Here is a 19,346-nt window from a genome sequence, read left to right as displayed (position 1 = left end):
TTCCCTCCCGTTTTGAGCAGCTGAGACTGCTGGCACACACTGCCACGACCATCAAAGTCTGTCTTAAAGCTGTTTTCAGTGTTACCTGTAAGATGTCTTATACTAAAGCTTCTCTTGGTCATCATAAATGGAGTCCTCCATACTGAGTTGAAGAGAAGTTAGAATTCATTTTTTTGTGTCACTTACTGCACTGTGCTGTGGTGGTTGCAATTTATAGGCTCTTGGTGACTATTACATTATTCCACACTTTTTTTTTCACTTATGGCACTGAGGGTTGAATCTAGTGCTTCCTGCATGCTAGGCAAACACTGTACCACGGAGCTGCATCTCCAGCTCCTTTTAAAATATTTAAAGAGAGAAGAACTTGCTAAGTTGCCCAGACTGGCCCTGAACTTGCTATCTTCCTGCCTCAGCCTTCCAAAGAACTGGGCCACTTTTGTGTTCAAGTTACATCGTTGTTTTTCTTTATCTTTTGCTCCTGGCTGTGGCTTTTTGCTGTCGTTTTCTTTCACTTAATTTGCTTATTTTAATGTGTACTATGTAGTAACATAAAATTAAAAACATGGTAGAAATTAAATATTTTTTTTTAAATTTTCTTCCTCAAGACGTCAGCAACAAAGTGCTAGAAAACTTCAGGTGGGAACCAGGACTCAGTCAGAGAGAATTCGGACATATAATTTCACCCAGGAGAGAGTCACTGACCACAGGATAGCATATGAGATTCGTGACATTAAGGAACTTTTATGTGGCAAGAAGTGCCTGGATCAGCTAATTCAGAGCCTGCTTCAATCAGCAGATGAAGAAGCCATTGTTGAACTTTTGGATGAAAACCTTAAAGCGTCAAAATAAATCAGCTGATTTATTATTATATAAATGGAATGGGCCTATCAAGAAACAGATAAGACATTGAAATTTTTATGAATATTCATAAATGAAGCTATAAATATATATTTTTTAAAGAAAAAAATTTTTCTTCCTTTATTTATTTTGGTACTGGGGATCGAACTCAGGATCTTGCGCTTTCGAGACAGGTGCTGGAACCACTGAGCTAAATCCCTGGCTCGAAATTAAATATTTTTGAGGAGCAGTAAGATACTGTTTTTATTTTTATTAATTTATTTTGGTACCAGGGATCGAACTCGGGACATTGCACTTGCGAGGCAGGTGATGGAACCACTGAGCTAAATCCCAGGCCCAAGATACTTTTTTTTCAAATAGGTATTTTAAGTCCACATTCAGATCTCATCCACTGTTGAATATTCTTAGCAGGCTCTTTATCCTCCCTGAGCCTCTGTTTCTACATCCATAACATGAGGATAGTAGTAGTTTGCAGGACTAGTATTATTAAATAACACATAATTGTATATTAATATATATGCAGTTATTGCCATGTAAAGTAGCTAGCATATAACAATTATGCAAATAAAATTATTTCTTTTTCTCTTTATTGTATTGGTCTCTTTGTTAATATGAGAGACTCAGGTAAATGAAAGAAATCTTTCCCTATGATGTAATTAAGATATAGCCAGTTCGGGCCGGGGATTTAGCTCAGTGGTTCCAGCACCTGCCTTGCAAAGTGCAAGGTCCTGAGTTCAATCCCTGGTACCAAAAAAAAAAAAAAAAAAAAGATATAGCCAGTTCTAGTCTGTCATTAAAAAAAAATAATTTATAGTTGTTCTAAGTGTTAATTTTAGAATTATCCTGAATTCCTGTTTTAGGTCCTTATGCTAAGCTCTCAGCAACCACCCCTCCTCTTCTGTACTAAGTTAGCTCCTGTGTGGCACTCTTGATTTTCCTCATTTACTTTTAAAGGAAAGTTATTCTTTGGCCTTTTTTTTTTTTTTTTTTTTTTTGGTACTGGGGATCGAACTCGGGTCTTTGTGCTTGTGCAGCAGGTGGCGAAACCACTGAGCTAAATCCCCAGCCCTCTTTGGCCTCTTTTTAAAGAACTTGTGCCAAAGGAGACCTTATACCCTGGGGACAGTGAGGTGGGCTTCTTGGCCAATAGCGATTTCAAAGACTTCCTTCTTGCATCAGTTCTGCTTTCTTCAACTATCATGTCTTAAATATCTTATTTATTTTTCTTTTTGCTTCCACTCTCTCCCACTTTCCCAGAAACTGTGTCCCCCAGCTGTATGGCTCTCATTATCTCTGTAGTGTTAAATGGTTCCTTTTTTTGGTACTGGGGATCAAACTCAAGACCTTGTGCTTGCAAGGCAGGCATGGTGCCACTGAGCTAAATCCCTGACCCTCCATTTTTTAATTGTATGTGTATATGGATTATTTATTTTGATCTGTGATTTTTTATTTATCTTAAGTCTTATGGTCATGTAATTTGCAAATTTGTACTGATATGCATCCTCTCTACTTTAATCCTTCTAATGAGTTGACAAAATCACCACTTGCAGTCACGCATACAACAGTAGTTTTACAGTTCTGTGTTTTTATTTATTTATTTATTTTTTGGTACCAAGGATCGAACTCAGGACCTTACGATTGTGAGGTAGGCGCGGTGCCACTGACCTGAATTCCCGGCCAGTTCTGTGTTTTTAAATAGCTATTTAACAACTATACTGAATTATAACTCAGTCTGACTTAGTAAAGAATTCAGAAATAAAGTCTAATCTGCTATTGTATTGTGCCTTTTAAAGTATCTGAACTTACATAGAACAACTATAAAATGTAACAAGTGTCAAGTATTCTGTATTTTGTATACAAACACTACAGTAGAATGGCTTTCATTAAGTACAGTATAAGGCAGCATTTTAGATACAGGAATTCTAATTAAATAGGCACAGTTAAGACCAGAAATATAATGTAGACATTGTTTATCTTCAGCCATTGCCTTTTAACAGGCTGATGAGCACAATTTGAAACACAGGTGAGTCTTGCTTGCTTCTGAGACAGGGATTTCCCCAGTATTTAACTAGACTCATATAACTAGTTATAGAAGCCAGTCTTCAGTAGGTTCTGATGTGGCATTCCCTGTCTCCAAATATGCTAGCTTAAACCACCGAATTGCTTTTTAAACAAATAATAATTTTATCAAGGCATGACTTACATATCATAAAATTCAGCCATTTTACGTATTTAATTTAATAATATCAAATTGCCTTTCCTATGAAAAACCCCTCTGTGCTGTCTTCAGTGCAATAATAGAATAGTGTCGTGTCTTTTTCTATTTTGGTTTCTCCATCACTTGTGCTAGGTTGTGTGGTGTTGCTCTTGGCTGCATGAGGTCACTTACAGGTACCTCCTCTGTTGTGTATGGTCTCGGGTCTGGGTTCTAGGTGTCCTAGCTCCTCCTCAAGCCCTCGGGTCTGTGGCAGTGGGCAGTGCCTCCTTGAATAAATGGCTTTTACCTGACAAGGAGCTCCATTATTCTCTCTTCGGTAATTGGGCTCTGTTTTTATCCCACCTGATGAAAATTACACTCTAATTCCAGGGCTTACCAAACCTCTCAGAATGATACTAGACTGCTTTTCTCCCCTACAAGATATCAAGATACTCAAATTGTAGGCTTGTGCCTCCTATCCTGACTACTCCCTGTTAATCTAAAAATTAATCTTAAGAAAACTTGATGGGCCCAGACCTCTGGGATTGATTAGAATTTCCCTGGATGTGACACACGCTGTACACAGTGTCCTTACCATGTAGGAGTGAGGCACCGTCCGTCCTGGAGCACACGTCAGCACGTCTGGGCACCAGATGCGGGGCCAGTGGCAGAGAGCAGGGCTGAGCAGTGCACTCTGCCCCTGCGTGTGGGCCCTTGGAGAATAGTGAGGGGTGGCCAGGGAAGGGAGCCTGGAGCCAGTCTGTACCCCTGGCCTCCAGATGCAGGGAGAAGTAAGTGCTGCGTGGGGTGTCCAGAGATGTGCACTCCTTGGCCCAGGGAAGCAGGGGGGCCGCCAGGTGACTTGAATTTGGGGTGCTGGTGAGTGCCAGGGATTCCTAGTGCAAGTGGGAAAGACCTGGAGACCCTCACAAGAACTCCTAAGGAGAGGGAGTTTTGAAAGCAGCATCTAGGTGACTATAGGCCAGGCCGGGTGTGCTGCAGCTGGGAAAGCAGACTGGCAGGAGGGAGGCAGGAGAGGGACTGGGAAAGCTGTGTTCCACTTCCTAGTTCTCTTGAGTCCTGGGACCCTTCCTGTTAAAGCAGAGTTCAGAGACACAGGGCTTTGAAGCCTTGTTCCTCCTGGACGCATTGCTTAGGGAAAAGCTCCTGAGTTAAACAAAACAAACAGAAAAACCACAGCTGGCCTCAATCCCAGTTTGAGTTTCTGTTAAATAGTACCTTAGGTCAGAAACAGGAATTAGGGAGAATATATAATTATGTATCTCTTCCCAGGCCTGATGGCACACACCTTTAATCCTAGCTCCTCAGGAGGCTGAGGCAGACAAGTCCCAGGCTAGCCTGGGCAATTTAGCAAAACCGTCTCTCAATAATAAGTAAATATATAATTATGTGTATCTTTTCTTTTAATTTCATAGATTTTTTCATAATTAATGTTCAGGCTTTTTTTTTTGTCCTGTCGGGAGTTGAACCCAGGACCTTGAATATACTAGACCAGTGCCCTACCACTGAGCTACATCCTCAGCCCCAGAAATTACTTTAATAGGACAGTTCTCTAGTTTTTTGTCCTTTCCACCCACGCACATTTTGCTATTATGTAGGTGTGGTGTGCATAGTTCAAAAGTCAGAGGCAGTATTTGTTTTTGGTTTTTCATATGCAGCATTGAAATGCAACAAGTGAATTGTTCTTCAAATTAAAAATTTTAAAGTGAACATGGTACAAAACTCAAAAGGTGCCACCAAATAGCGAACACTGAAGCCCTGAGCACCGAACACTGAAACACTGAGCACTGTCTGCCTTTGTCCTCAGTGGCCCAGCCCTCTGACTCCTTTTGGTCTTTTATTCAGGTGTAGAAAGACTGACCTAAGGTGTTGTTTATTAACCATGAGTAAATAATAGGATGGGGGGTGCTGGGGATTTAGCTCAGTGGTTTCGCTGCCTGCCCCTCGCAACCACAAGGATCCAAGTTCGATACCCAGTACCAAAAAAAAAAAATAATAATAGGATGGGGACTCCTGTAAAACTCTTGGAATGTTTCCTGGAATTAAAGCCTTTATGAAACCTTTTTCCCAAAAGCCCCTTTCCTAGGTATCAAATCCATTTTCCTAATCCAGTGGTGGTGAATCTTAGAGGCTGCAGTGACAGCCTGCTGTGGCTTGTGTGCCATAGGTTCGCCACCACTGTACCTAATCTGTTGCAAACTCTGTCTTTCAGTACTGTCCTTGAGACACACAGCTATAAAATTAAATTGAAATAGAGACAGTAGTTAGATTTATCCAGATTTAAATTTATCTCAGTAAGAGAATTGAGGCAGAAGTGATTGAGCCACTTTTAGTATTTTCACTGTGTTAATATTTCATTTTGTGATTGAAACTTTTTTGCATTATTTTTATTACTTACAATGGAGAACTCATGTTTTCATAAAAACATTTTTAATTTAGTTATGGAATCAATGGAAAAACAGGAAAGGAGCCATAGAAATTTGCTTTGTGTGTTTTCTAAAAAGCATTTATTAATATGTTCATACCACTTCTAACTTTTTTTCCTCTAGTACTTAACAACAGTGCCCCATGTTTATTTTCATTATTTGCTTTTTTCAGTTTTGAAATCTTATGTGGTTCTGGTTTTTCAAGTCATTTTCCTGAGAGGAAAAAATAAGTTTTTTTGTTTGGCTGTTTTTTGTGTACAACCAGCATGATTCAGCTTTTGTATTTTTCCTTTTCACTTACACATTGCCATCCTGGCAGTGATGAGGGCAAGTCAGTGTCTTTTTCCCAGGATGGATTCGTGGTGTTTTCCTAACATCGAGGCCTGAGCCGAAGGACCTCAGGGAAGGGGCACCTCTGTCCCTGCTCCCCTGTGTCTTAGTGGCTGGATCAGGGACTGAGACAGAGTCTGCTTGGTGAGGAGGAGGCTGGCTGCTTGATTTCGGCCGGGTCTCTGGCATGGGAGCCAGTTATCAGAAGGAACTAGTGCCGCCTCTGCATGTAGCCCCAGAGGCTAGAAAGTCTCGGACTTGCTCAGAGTCACAGAGCCGATAGGTCCACGGGTCTGCTGACCCCAGTTGGTGCTGGCAGTAGGGTTTTCCTCCTAAGGAATTCTGGTTTCTGTGGAGTTTGTTGTTGTTTTCCCTCTCTTGGTGATAATTAAATTCCACTGGGTGTTTATGTTTGTCACAGTCTGTTATAGAGCTAAGAGGAGAGCTCGGACTGTTCATCAAAGAGCAGTCTCTCATTTTCTAGCAAAGAAAGGGGTCTTGAGTTTATAGTCTAGCTAAAACTAAAAGCTTTAAAATCATTGGAAGACTGAAGACCTTTCCATTAAATTTTAAAGATGCACTACATGTATCTCATCCCCATTACAATTCAGCCAGACCCACTCTTCGTCCAAAAAGAGAAACACTTAATTTTATTAGAAAGATGTGCTCGCTTCGGCAGCACATATACTCACATTTTATTAGAAAGATGTGTAAAAGCAAAATCTGGTGTGGAAAGATAAAGGCAGAAGTAGAATCGAATAGGGTAGGGGTAGTTTAAGAACTTTTTATTACAGACATTTGTCTCCTGCACAGCTTGACATTTTGGCCAAGTTCATCTATTATTTTGCACTTAACACAAATAATATACTAGTTGTTTATTGTATTTATTTTATATTCACTGATTTAAGAAATCTTGATATAAAGTAACCCCTTACATTTTCCATATCTTGTGAGCTTATTTTGGTGATTCAGATTAGTTCTGGCAATTTAGAGCACTTTCTACCATGTTGTACCAAAAACTTTACCCTATTAAAATGTCTACAATAGAAACAACGTTTTGTAAAGGGAGAAAGGAAGAAGGATAGAAGGGAAGAGATAGAAGGAGTGGGGAAAAACAGATCCGTTACATACAGGTACAGATTCCCTGTGATGAATGTGATCATTATGTATGTCAAAGGATACCAATAAAATTAATTTTTAAAGATGTCTAGAATACTGGGATAGCTTTCAGTCAGAACATTCCAGTGTCTTACTGACTGCTAATCAGTGAGGCTCGAAGTATCACCAACAGCAGTCATGTACATGGACAGTTTTTGAGAAGTTTTCTCCCAGCACACCTTTTTCTTTAGGGGAATATTTTCCTGTGTAAGCACATTTTGGCTTGAGAGTGATGGACTTCCTGATATTTACTGTGGCACAGTTGGTACATGGTGTCGCTAGAAACCAGGTGCTGCATATCCATGGGTACTAAAGGGAAGTGGAGAAGAGAAGAAACGTCCTAGTAATGGATTCTTTTCCGCACATCACTCGGCTGTGCTTGCAGTGTGGAGGGTGACACCATGGGCAGGGCCCGGGGAGAATCAGATTCATTTCTGCTGTTTGCCAGCATTGCTGGTCATCACTTTTGTAAACTCAGAGACAGCAGCGTGTGTCCAAAGAAAAGTATTAATTTTATACTTCTACGTGACTTTAACCCTGCAACTGTCAGTCTCTATGCCCTGTTTGTGCCATATCTTTAAGCCTCATTGTCTCTTATATTCTAGTTCGAGAAACATTTACAAAGTGGGGAGATAACACAAGAATCTGTTCTGTGCAGTTTTCTCAAGTTCTTTTCCTCTCCTTGGTCTGAGCCTTGCCCTGCATCCTACAGTGCAGCATCCCAGCCTTGGCACTGAGATGATAGAAATATATATCAAGTTCAACATGGGACATTCAGTAAAGTTGAAACATGAGAGTGTTTCAGAATTCAGAGAATCCACTCCCCCCAAAAAATTTTGGTTTGAAGCCCAAATATATCAGAAGAAATGAAATGGAGGAAAGATATTACCTTTTGTCCACTGCATAAAATTCCCCTTGCTCTCAGAGTGATTTCTCTTCATCCCAGTCTAGTTTATTTTAGGATTTTGTATATAGTTCAGTGTTTACTGACAGTGGATTAAGAAAATTCTTGCAAGTGGAAGAATGAGTCACAGCGATACTTCCTTTGGGAGAGAAAACCCTCAGATTAGTCTTTCAATTATGCACTTGGAATGCATTCAGCATTTTGATTGATGGCTGAGCCCTGATAAGCTTTCCCAATGAGCCACCACCCTGTATCATATTTGGTTTGTCTACAGGGTGACTGGTCAAGGCTCTTTAGGTTAGCCAGTAGAAATAAAGAGCTCTGTAACTTTATTACCCTGAGAGACTTAATTCATATGATCTCATTTCTTTTTAAAGATTTTTTGAGTTCACAACAGTTTTTGGAAAAGCCTCAGCATTTCCTGGTCTACTAGATCTATTAAACAAACCAACCAGCCACCCCTCCCCACCCCCCCAAAAAAGAGGCTGGAGAGAAACAGTGTGCTGAGGGTGTGGCCGTTTTGGCCTTCAGTTGTGGTATGCAGAGTGGCTCCCTCTGGCCTGGCCTTGGATTTCTGACGCTGCAACTCCACCAAGAAGAGAACAAGCAGGTGGGGTAGGAGTGGGGCCTGGTGTGCTGTGCTGAGCAGGAAAAGGAAATGCCTTACTCACTCAAGGTGCAGTGTGGTAGAGTCTTACTGAGGTGGTTTTGCAGCGGTGTGAGTAACCTGTTATGTATTTTCTGGTAACATAAATTATTGGGCTGCTTCCTACTTAAAGGTTGCCCTCCATAACCTTTAATTATATCAATTCTTTTTTCTGGCCCTTCAGGTTTTTCTGGGCTGCCTTCAGACCTCAGGGTTTTTCTTTCCTTGTACTTTTTGGATCTGTAGATCACATTTTTTAAAATTCAAGATGGCAAGACAGGGCTACCAACAAAGACAGGAAGGACAGGGCTGTTAGCTTGTTTCATACCTGGGTTGATCTTTTTCCATGGAACTTTTACAGAGAACCCTCAACCTCCATTTTCTCATCTCCTGTGTACAAAGCAGCTATCTCAGATGTGCCCGTGTCTGGGCCAACTGTTGCATCTCAAGAAAAATCACAAATTCATTATTTAAAGTCCTTTGTTAGCTGGATGTGGTGACATGCACCCGTAATCCTAACATTCTGGGAGGCTGAGGCACAAGTACCCCAAGATTGAGCCCAACTTGGGCAATTTAGCAAGACCCTGTTTCAAAACAAAAATTAAACAACTTGAGATGCAGCTCAGTGTGAAGGCCCTGGGTTCAATTCCCAGTCCCTAGTCCCTTTTGCTGTCTTAACTGGACTCGGTGGCACACCCCTATAATCCCAGCTCCTTAAAAGACTGAGGCAAGAAGATTGCCAGTTGGAGAAGAGCTTGGCAACTTAGTGAGAACCTGTCTCCAAATAATATTTTTAAAGGGGCTAGGAGTGTAGCCGAGTCGTAGAGCATGTGCTTAGCATGCACAAGGCCCTGATTCTTGTCCCAAGGGAGGAAGAGTCAGTAAACTGAAGGATAGAATCCAGTGTATTTACTTACCTATTTATGTAAAAAAAAATAGTAATCTTGTTTACTGCAAAAGCATACATGTCATGTACAACTGAAATCAAGTGGGTTAGCATTGTAGACGGTAAGTATTATGTGCACAGTGCTTTGGATGTGGTGGCCTCTGCTGTGGTCTGCATGTTTCTGTCTCTCTCCCTCCCCACCCCCACCCTTAGTGTGAATTGAAGCCACCAGTGTGGATTTGGGAGATGGGCTTGGGGAGTGCCCTGAGGACAGAGCCCTCACGAAGGGGTTAGCATCCTTGTAAAAGCTGCTCTGAAGAGCTGGAAGACGCCATAGAACAGACTCACCAGACCCTGAGGCTGCTGGCCTCTCCCTCACCTCAGAGGAATAATGATTATAAGCTGCCCCAATGGCCTAGGACACAATACATTCCAGTTTGGGGTTATAATTAGTGTGGATTAGAGTCGTAAACTTGTAAAAGGAAACAACCTATTAAACACTTCCTCCCCTCCCCCACTGTGCACCTTGCTTTGGTGCCACACCGTGTCCTGGGACACTGGACAAGCCCAGAGGGTCTTCTGAGAGTCTTAAAACAGCCTTGTAAAGGGCCAGGGATTTAGCTCAGTGGTTCCCCCACCTGCTGCCTGCCTCGAAAACAAAAACAAAAACAGCCTTGTAAAGAAGACCCTGCCACACTGTGAGTGGAGGCCTCTCTCCAGCCTTCTCCATCCTTGTGAGCGCTTCTCAGTCCAGCAAAGAGGGAGCCCGAGACTAACGTTAAATAAGGGAATGTCTAGAGGCTTTCACTCTTACAGTCTCCGGGAGGAGTACTTTAAATGGTTTCCAGTTAGTTCTGAAGCTAAAGATGCTTGATGACTGCCTCACAGTGTGTGGGAGAGCCCCTCCCCCAGGAAATGGCAAGGGGCCCTCCCTGCAGCACCCTCCTGACCAGCCTGGCCAGTCAGTGGGTGACAGCCTGGCATGAGTTTGAGCATTTTACTGAAACGCTTTCGAGATGGTGAATTGTTCTTTTAAAAAGCGCCTTTCAGACCAGGTGCTGGACTTCTGGAGGTGGGTGGGGGTCAGCGGGTAGGGAGGGGAGGGGCAGGGAGGTGATGGGGTTGGGGTGATCTAGCTGTTACCTTTTACCAGCTTCCCAGCACCAACCCCGCCACTTGGTAAATGCATGTCCACGCACTCGCACTTGTGCGCCTTTTCAGAAAAGGGTTTTTCCCTAGGGTGAGAGACCGCCGGTGGGCGTGCATTGCTGCTCCCCATTAGTATGGATTTGCACTGTTTGCCTAGAGGGTTAGGGTGAAGCTCGTGTGCCTTAGCACATCGTGCTGAAGCACAGTACTCTGCTGATAGAGGCACAGAGGGGAAAGTTTAACTTGGCATCTACTGCATTATGATTTCTTTGGCCCTAAATTCAGTGACCAGAAATTCTCAATCCTCAGTGCTACTCTAATGGATTTGAATTTCATTCCCTCCTCTTTTTCCCCCAATTTATTATTTTGTCCCCAAAAGACAAAAAGGCTTGAGTGATCTCAGAGCAGTCTGTGATAGGCAATCAGACTACGTGGCATGGAAGGAGCAGTTCCCTTACCCTAGTACGCACCAGGTGCAGGGAGGTGAGAGGGCATGAAACTTTAAATGTCTGTCTTTTGTCGTGCCTTTAAGACACAGCTTGAGTCACTTCTGACTGCACTGCACAGCAAAAACTGAGAAGCATGGCACTGCCCTTCCGGAAGGACCTGGAGAAGTACAAGGACCTGGATGAGGACGAGCTGCTCGGGAACCTATCCGAGCTGGAGCTGAAGCAGCTGGAGACGGTTCTGGATGACCTGGACCCCGAGGTAGGCACTCGGCCCTGGGAGAGCACAGCCGCTGTGCACAGCAGGCTTCCTCAGGGCCTTCTCTGCTCTGCTCCCCGCTCCCCCCCAAAGCAGCTGGCTCTGTGCATCCCTGAGTCCCCACTCTGGCCTCCGAGCCTCATGACAACGGGGTGAGCCGAGCTGCCTTCCCCGGCACCCTCCTCCCCAGACGTATCCTCCCAGGATGCTCCTGGTCGCAAGTAGCAGACACCTGCCCCTCCTGCCCCTCTGTGCGAGCCATCTCTGTGGCTCTAGCTGTGCCAGCGTGGCTCTGCACTCAGCGCCCGAGTCTTCAAGGCCCCACACCTCAGTGTGCCCTGCTGAGAGGTGCTGGGCACCTGGTCAGTTCCTGCCATGCAGCAGGTGGCCATAGCGCAGCACCGCAGAGAGCCCAGCCCTCTTTCTTTGTGCTCAGAACACGCATTCGAGCCTGCAGTGGGGCAGTCACTTCACACCACGCCTCTGCATAGTGGACAGAGGGTGCTCGTGTGTGTAGCCAGCCCTGTGCGAGAGTGAAGAGCAGTGCTGTGTGGGTGTGCTTTTGCATCGTCATAAAGCTGAGCCAACATGAGTCAGGGACGGCTGTGTTGCACATGTGCTTTACTTTTGAAAGTGGCTGTTATCTGTCATATAAATCACACAGGCACAGGTAGAGATCTCAACCCTTGTGTTGTCAGCTGAGTGTTCAAGGAGGGGCTGGCAGTGGGAGAGCAGCCTGAAGTGCTGCTAGGTGCCATTATTAGCCCCCACATGCACACCTGTGTGGGCACCATTCACTTGGGCGCCCTTCAGGATGGAGGGAGTTGTGTTCATGTTTAGTTTTCTTTGGATGCTGGAGATTAAACACAGGGTGAAAGCTATTTGATGCATTTCCATGCCTGGGAATATATTACTACAACAAAGTTCTACTTCAAGAGAGAAACATTGATAGTGGCAGTTTTTTCTTCTCCTTTTGGTTTGGTTTGTTTTGGTTTGTGGTACTGGCGGTTGTTGAACCCAGGGCCTTCACACAAACTATATTCTCAGCCCTTTTTAAGGTTTTTTTGAAACAGAGTCTTACTGACTTGCCCAGGCTGAGCTCCAACTTGGGAACTTCATGTCTAAGCCTCTCAGAGTGCTGGTAATACAAGGATGTTTCACTACGCCAGTGTACACACATAGGTGTGTATGGATGTGTGGGTTTTTGAGTCAAGGTCTCTCTTCATGGAGTCCAAGATGGCCTTAAACTTGCTATGTAGCCAAGACTGGCTTCTTCAAAGTGCTGGGATGAGAGGGCTGTCCCACCATGCCCCATTAGAATTTACTTTTTTTGTTTGGTTTGGTTTGGTTTGGTTTGGTTTGTTTGTTTTTAGAGAAAGGGTCTTGCTATGTAGCCTAGGCTGGCCTTCAGGTTACTATGTAGCCCTGGCTGGCCTTTAACTCATGACAATCCTCTTGCCTCAGCCTGCCCAGTGCTGGAATTACAGGCATGTGCCACCATGCCTGGCATCACTGGAGTATACTTTCAATGAAGCTTGGTTCACAGGTTTATAGGCTGTAAAACCAATTAGCTGGCATTTATTTTTATGGTGAAACACTGTATTGATTAACTTTTTTTTTGGTACCGGGGATCGAACTTGCAAGGCAGGTGCAGAGCCACTGAGCTAAATCCCAAGCCATGGTGAAACACTACTGAAGGACCCAGGATTTCAGCTCTTTTTTGTGTGTTTGGGATGGGGTGGGGGGCAGCACTGGGCGTTGAACCCAGGGCCTTCACACTGAACTACATCCCTAGCTCATTTAATTTTTAATTTTACAGTGGACCCTCAAGTTACAACCAGCCTGACATAACAACTTGGGTTACAACTGGAATTCTAGTTTTAACTTATAACCAAAGACTTGAGTAATGACCCAAATGCCAGCCACTTGTGCTCCCAGATGGTCTCAGACACAGATTTAACCCTTAAAGAGCTCTGGAAGGAACATGACACCTTCCTTTCCTGTGTGGGGTTCACTGAGAAATCTTGGGCCAGGGTCTCTCTAAGGACACTGAGATCTGCCTGCGTACAGGAGAGAGACCCTGAAGGCTGTGTAGAGGAGCCTGAGCCTTCACTGACCAACTTGGGTTACAACCAGCCCTCACAAATGAATTGAGTTCATAAGTCAAGGGTCTGCTATAATTTTTTCATTTTTAAAATTTATTTTTAGACAGGAGCAGGTGGTTTGGTTTTGTTTTTTAAATAAATTTTATCCCATTGCCCCCCTCAAGCCCCCTCCCCTCCCTGTGCACAAAAGCTTTGCTTCCATTTTTTCCTATTTTCACTTTTTTTCTTGTCCCTTCCTTTCTTCCTCCCCCCTCCCTTGTTCTCCTTCCCATTTGAATACTTTCTTCCCATTTCCCAACATCCATTATACATTTAAGTCCTTATTTCCACTTTCAGTTTCTCACACCAGAGAAACTGTGATATTTAAACATATATATCCAATTTATTTCACTTAAGAGTATGGTCTCAAGTTCCATCCATTTAGCTAGAAATGTCTGAACCCCATCCTTCCTTATGGCAGAGTAGTACTCCATTGTATAAAAAAACCACATCTTTATCCACTCATCTGTTGATGGGCATTTGGGCTGTTTCCAAGATTTAGCTATTACAAACTGTGCTGCTATAAACATGGGAATGCATATATCACTGTGGTATGATGCTTTTAACTTTTTGGTATAGAAAGGTATAGCTGGGTCAAATGGAACCTCTAGTTTTAGTTTTTGAGAAATCACACTGATTTCCACAGTGGTTGCACTAGTCTACACTCCCAACAGCAGTGGAGCAGGGTTCCTCTTTCCCCACAGCCCCTCCAGCATTTGTTATTGGTTGATTTCTTTTTTTTTTTTTTTTGGTACGGGGGATCGAACTTGGGTCCTTGCGCTTGCGCAGCAGGAGGCAAAACCACTGAGCTAAATCTCTGGCCCTATTGGTTGATTTCTTGATAGCAGCCATTCTTTCTGGAGTGAGATGGAATCTCCGCGGTTTTAATTTGCACCTCTCGAATGACCAGTGATGTTGAACATTTTTTCATATATTTACTGTTTTTAATTCTTCATCTGAGAAGTGTCTTTTTATTTCAGATGCCCATTTTTGCATTGGGTCTTTAAATTTGGGGGGGTTGATTTTTTTGAGTTCTTTATATATTTTAGATAATAGTCCTTTTATCTGAATAGCTGCTAAAAAATTTTTCCCACTCTGTGGGTTGTCTCTTCACTCTGTTGGTGGTTTCTGTTGCTGTGCAAAAGCTTTTTAGTAAGATGAGGTCCCAGTTGTTGATTCTTTGTAGTATTTCTTGTGCAGTCTGGGTTGTGTTCTTGAAGTCTTTGCCTACTCCTATGTCCTCAAGTGTTCTACTTATTCACTCTTCCAGTAGATTTAGGATTTCTGTTTAATCTCTGATCAATTTCAGTTTTAGGCTAGTACATGGTGAAAGATATGGGTCTAGTTTCAATCTTCAGCATGTGGAAAGCCAGTTTTTCCAGGACCATTTATTTATTTATTTTGCTTAGAAACTATATATATATATATATTTTTTTTTTTTTTTTTTTTTTTTTTTTTTTGGTGCCGGGAATCGAACTTGGGACCTTGTGCGTGCAAGGCAGGCGGCGGCACCACTGAGCTAAATCCCCAGCCCTAGAAATTATATTTTCTTATTTTTAAAAATTCTTTTATTGGTACATTTTAGGTATACAATACATTTTACATTTATCGTTGGGTGCTTGTACCTGTTCATGATGTATCTATCTTGGTTCTTATTCCCCATTACCTGTCCATCCTTCACCCCCTCCACCCTTCCCTATTTACATAGATTTTGTTTCCTTTTTTTTTTTTCCTCATAATTTTTCCTTTCCCTTCTTTCCTTTCCCCTTCCCTTCCCACCACCCGTACACCTTTGGACCTTTTCCTATTTCAAATTATCAATTACTTGTTTTAATCATTTTCATCCTTACTTACATTTTCATTTTCTCACTCTAGAGAAACCATTCGGTATTTACACGTGTCCTATTTATTTCACTTAAGAGTATGGCCTCAATATGCATCTGTTTAGCTATAAATGTCTCTAGTTTCTCATTCTTTATGGCTGAGTAGTACTCCATTTTATTTTTTTTAAAACCCCACATCTTTACCCAGTTTCCAGTTGATGGGCACTTGGGCTGTTTCCAAGCTTTAGCTATTACAGACTGTGCCGCCATAAACATGGGTGCGCATATATCGCTGTGGTATGATTCTTTTAATTCTTTGGGGAAGATCCCCAGCAGGGGAATAGCTGGGTCAAATGGGACCTCTAGTCCTAGTTCTTTGAGGTATCGCCATACGTATTTCCACAGTGGTTGCACCAGTCTGCACTCCCACCAACAATGGAGAAGGGTTCCTTTCTCCCCACACCCCTGGCAGCATTTGTTTTGTTTTTGGTTGTTTTTTGGGGTTTTGGGGGGGGGTTTTGGTACCAGAGATCGAATTTGGGACCTTGTACTTGCAAGGCAGATGGTGGCACTACTGAGCTAAATCCCGGGCCCTGCCAGTATTTGTTATTGGTTGATTTCTTGATAGCAGCCATTCTTTCTGGGGTGAGGTGGAATCTCAGTGTTGTTTTCATCTGCATCTCTCGAATGACCAGTGATGTTGAACATTTTTCATATATTTATTTGCTGCTTTTGCTTCTTTGTCTGAGAAATATCTGTTCATTTCAGATGCCCATTTTTGAATTGGGTCTTTGAATTTCAGGGGGTCTGATTTTTTTCAATTCTTTATATATTTTAGATAGTAGACCTTTGTCTGTGGAACAGCTGCTAAAATTTTTTCCCACATTGTAGGTTGTCTCTTAGCTCTGTTGGTGGTTTCCCTTCCAGCACCATTTATTAAAGAGGCTATCTTTCTTCCAGTGAAGGTGTTTGGCTCCTTTGTCAAAGATTAGGTGGATGAGTATGTCTGGAGTTGTTTCTGCATCCTCTATTCTTTTGCCAGTACCATAATGTTTTTATCACCATAGCTTTATAGTATAATTTAAAGTCAGAGATTGTGATACCCCCCTGCTTTCCCTTTGTTGCCCGGAATTGCCTTTGCTATTCTAGGTCTCTTCTAGTTCCAAATGAATTTTAGTATTGTTTTTTTCTAATTCTGTGAGATACGCTTTTGGGATTTTGATTGGGATTGAATTGAATCTGTGTAACAGTTTTGGAAGTGTGACCATTTTAGCCATATTGGTTTTTCTTAGCCAAGAACAAAGGATGTCTTTCCATTTTCTGATATCCTCTTCAATCTCTTTTTTCAGAGTACTGTAGTTTTCAGTGTAGAGGTCTTTTTACTTCCTTCGTTTGATTGATTCCTAGGTATTTCATTTTTGGGGGATGCTATTGTGAAAGGGATTGTTTCTCTAATTTCTCTCAGTGAGTCTGTTATTTGTGTACAGGAAGGCTATTGACTTTTTTTTTTTTGGTACCAGGAATCGAACTCTGGTCCTTGCGCTTGCAAGGCAGGTGGCGAAACCACTGAACTAAATCCCCAGCCCATATTGACTTTTGAGTGTTGACTTTGTATCCAGCTACGCCACTGAATTTGGTTATCCAATCTAAAACTCTGTTGGTAGAGGTTTTGGATCTTCTATGTAGAGTATCATGTCATCCACAAAGAATGATAATTTAACTTCTTCCTTTCCTGCCCTTATCCCTTTTATTTCTTTCTCTTGTCTAATTGCCCTGGCTAATGTTTCCAGAACTATATTGAACAAAAGTGGTGACAGTGAACATCCTTGTTTTGCTCCTGATTTTAGATTGAAAGCTTTTGTGTCCATTTAGTATGATATTGGCTGTTGGTTTGTCATAGATGGCTTTTATCAGATTGAGATACAGACCAGCTATACCAATCTTCTGTAGGGTTGTTTTTTTTTTTAACACGAATGAGTGTTGGACCTTGTCAAATGCTTTTTCTGCATCTATTGAGAGGATCATATAGTTTTTGTCCTTGACTCTGTTAATATAGTGTATTGCATGTATTGATTTGCATATGTTGAGCCATCCCTGCACCTCTGGAATAAACCCTACTTGGTCATGGTGCAAAACCTTCTTGATGATTTGCTGCATTCTATTTGCCAGTATCTTATTGAGGATTTTTGCATCTGTGTTCATTAGGGAAATTGGCCTGTAATTTTCCTTTTGGTTGGGCCCTTCTTTGGTTTTGGTATCAGGGTAATGCTTGCTTCCAGGAATGAATTTGGTAGTATTGCTTTCCTTTCAGTTTCATTAAAGAGTTTGAGGAATAGCGGCATTAGGTCTTCTCTAAATTTCTTGTAGAATTCAGCAGTGAATCTGTCAGGGCCAGGGCTTTTCGTTGGTAGTTTTCTTTTTATTTTGAGACCAGGTCTTGCTGAGTTGCCCAGGCTGGGCTGGAACTTGGGATCCTCCTGCTTTAGCGTCCCAGAGTGCTGGGATTACGAGCGAGTGCCCCCACGCCCTGCCCGTGTAACATATTTTAAAGCTGTATTATTTCATATGGGCTTGAGCAGGCAAGTGGAATAGTGCAGCTCCATCCTCACCACCATGAAGTAGCAATACATATGTGCATGCTTTATGGATGGAGAAGGAAAATGACTGTTTATTAGTTTGTCTTGGCGAGCATTTTTATTCAATAATGTCCTGGATCTTTATTGAATGAGTGTTCAGGGGCCACCTGTAGATCCCAGGTACTGTGCTAGGCCTAGGGTAAGAGTGAGCAGGTTAGATATAACCCTTCCCTCCTGATGCAGGCAAATTGACTTTGATCAAACATTCACACCAGATGTAAAAGACAGTGAGTAAGGGTGGGGGTGGGGGGATGAGAGTTCAGGAGAAGCTTCTCTGGGGGAGTGGGTGGAGCTGCTGTCTTTAAGGAGCAGAAGAGGGTGGGCGGAGCCTGCAAGGGGTGGGGCTGCATTTGTGAAGCTGTGGTGCAGGGCACTGACTGCTGGGCAAGTCCCAATCTGAGGGAGGGAGTCTAGGGTGTGGAGCACAGAGGCAGGGCCAGGGGAGGCTGAGACTGAGGAGAGGGAGCAAGGGCTGTGGAGGTCAGAGCTGATCTGGGAACCCGAGGGGATGCTGGGGAAGCTTGGATCAGAGGGTGGACGGAAGTAACAGGTTTGGAGATGGCAAAGCAGTGCCCAGGTTCCGCAGGAAGTCAGAGTGGAGAGGACCTTTAGGCTGAGTGGAATGGATGCGGCTCTTCAGTGACTTCACAGTCTGGGGGCAGACGTCTTGTGTGTCTTGTATGGTCCCAGAGACGGCTGAGTTTGGATTAGGAGACACACTTGGTGCAGGGAGGGACAGACCTCCTGGGTGGTCCACCCCTAAAGGTCAGCTTGCTGTGTAATGAGTGCCATTACATTCAAGAGGACACAGAGGCAAACTTAATGAGAATTATTATGGATATTCACAAATGGCCAAATTTGAAGTGCTGTTATTTCCACTTAAACAATGAACATTTTGGACTGGGGATTTAGCTCAGTGGTTTCGTCAACTACTGCCCAAGCACAAGGACCCAAGTTCAATCCCCAGTACCAAAAAAAAGAAAAAAAAAGAAAATATATAGGTGCCCATTTCAATAATAATGTAAATGAATTCTACCGCAATTTTTAAAAAGGACTGTGTTTAGAGCCCTTTTCCATCACTGCTATAAGATCCCTCATGGCGCTGTCTAATGCCCGCCCACTGTAGTCTAGAATCTTCTGCAGGGGCACTCTGGAAGCGCAAAGCGTCGCCGGCCTCCTTGGTCGTAATGGCTGATTCACTCTCTGGCAGAACGCCCTTCTGCCTGCAGGCTTCCGGCAGAAGAACCAGACGTCCAAGGCTGCCACGGGGCCATTTGACAGAGACCACCTCCTCTCGTACCTGGAGAAGGAAGCGCTGGAGCAGAAGGACAGGGAGGACTACGTGCCCTACACCGGGGAGAAGAAAGGTGAGCCCGGGACTTTGGGATCAGGGGGGTGGCAGCGGGAGAGAATCCTGTGTGGAGAGGCGCATCATGGCAGCCTTTGGAGAGACAGCACTCTTT

The 19,346-nt window shown here is 43.2% G+C and overlaps 1 protein-coding gene across 4 annotated transcripts in view; it reads left to right on the top strand.

Moving 5' to 3' along the window:
• The window catches only part of Tmod3 (tropomodulin 3), a 60,191-nt gene that overhangs the window by 8,799 nt on the left and 32,046 nt on the right, over positions 1 to 19,346 (top strand). For all 4 annotated transcript variants that reach the window (XM_087180563.1, XM_004835399.4, XM_087180554.1 and 1 more), the window contains exons 2-3: positions 11,108 to 11,283; positions 19,094 to 19,250. In XM_087180563.1, the coding sequence (XP_087036689.1) occupies positions 11,158 to 11,283; positions 19,094 to 19,250 (283 nt within the window). In that variant the 5' untranslated portion in view covers positions 11,108 to 11,157. The remainder of the gene's footprint in view (positions 1 to 11,107; positions 11,284 to 19,093; positions 19,251 to 19,346) is intronic.

This window comes from Heterocephalus glaber, unplaced genomic scaffold (genome assembly GCF_053883595.1).
Source record: "Heterocephalus glaber isolate CG9 unplaced genomic scaffold, H.glaber_assembly_v1.0 deba00000122, whole genome shotgun sequence".
In the NCBI taxonomy this organism is placed as follows: Eukaryota; Metazoa; Chordata; class Mammalia; order Rodentia; family Bathyergidae; genus Heterocephalus; species Heterocephalus glaber.
The sequence above is the reverse complement of the archived record's forward strand: the minus strand, read 5'-3'. Positions and strand labels throughout refer to the sequence as shown.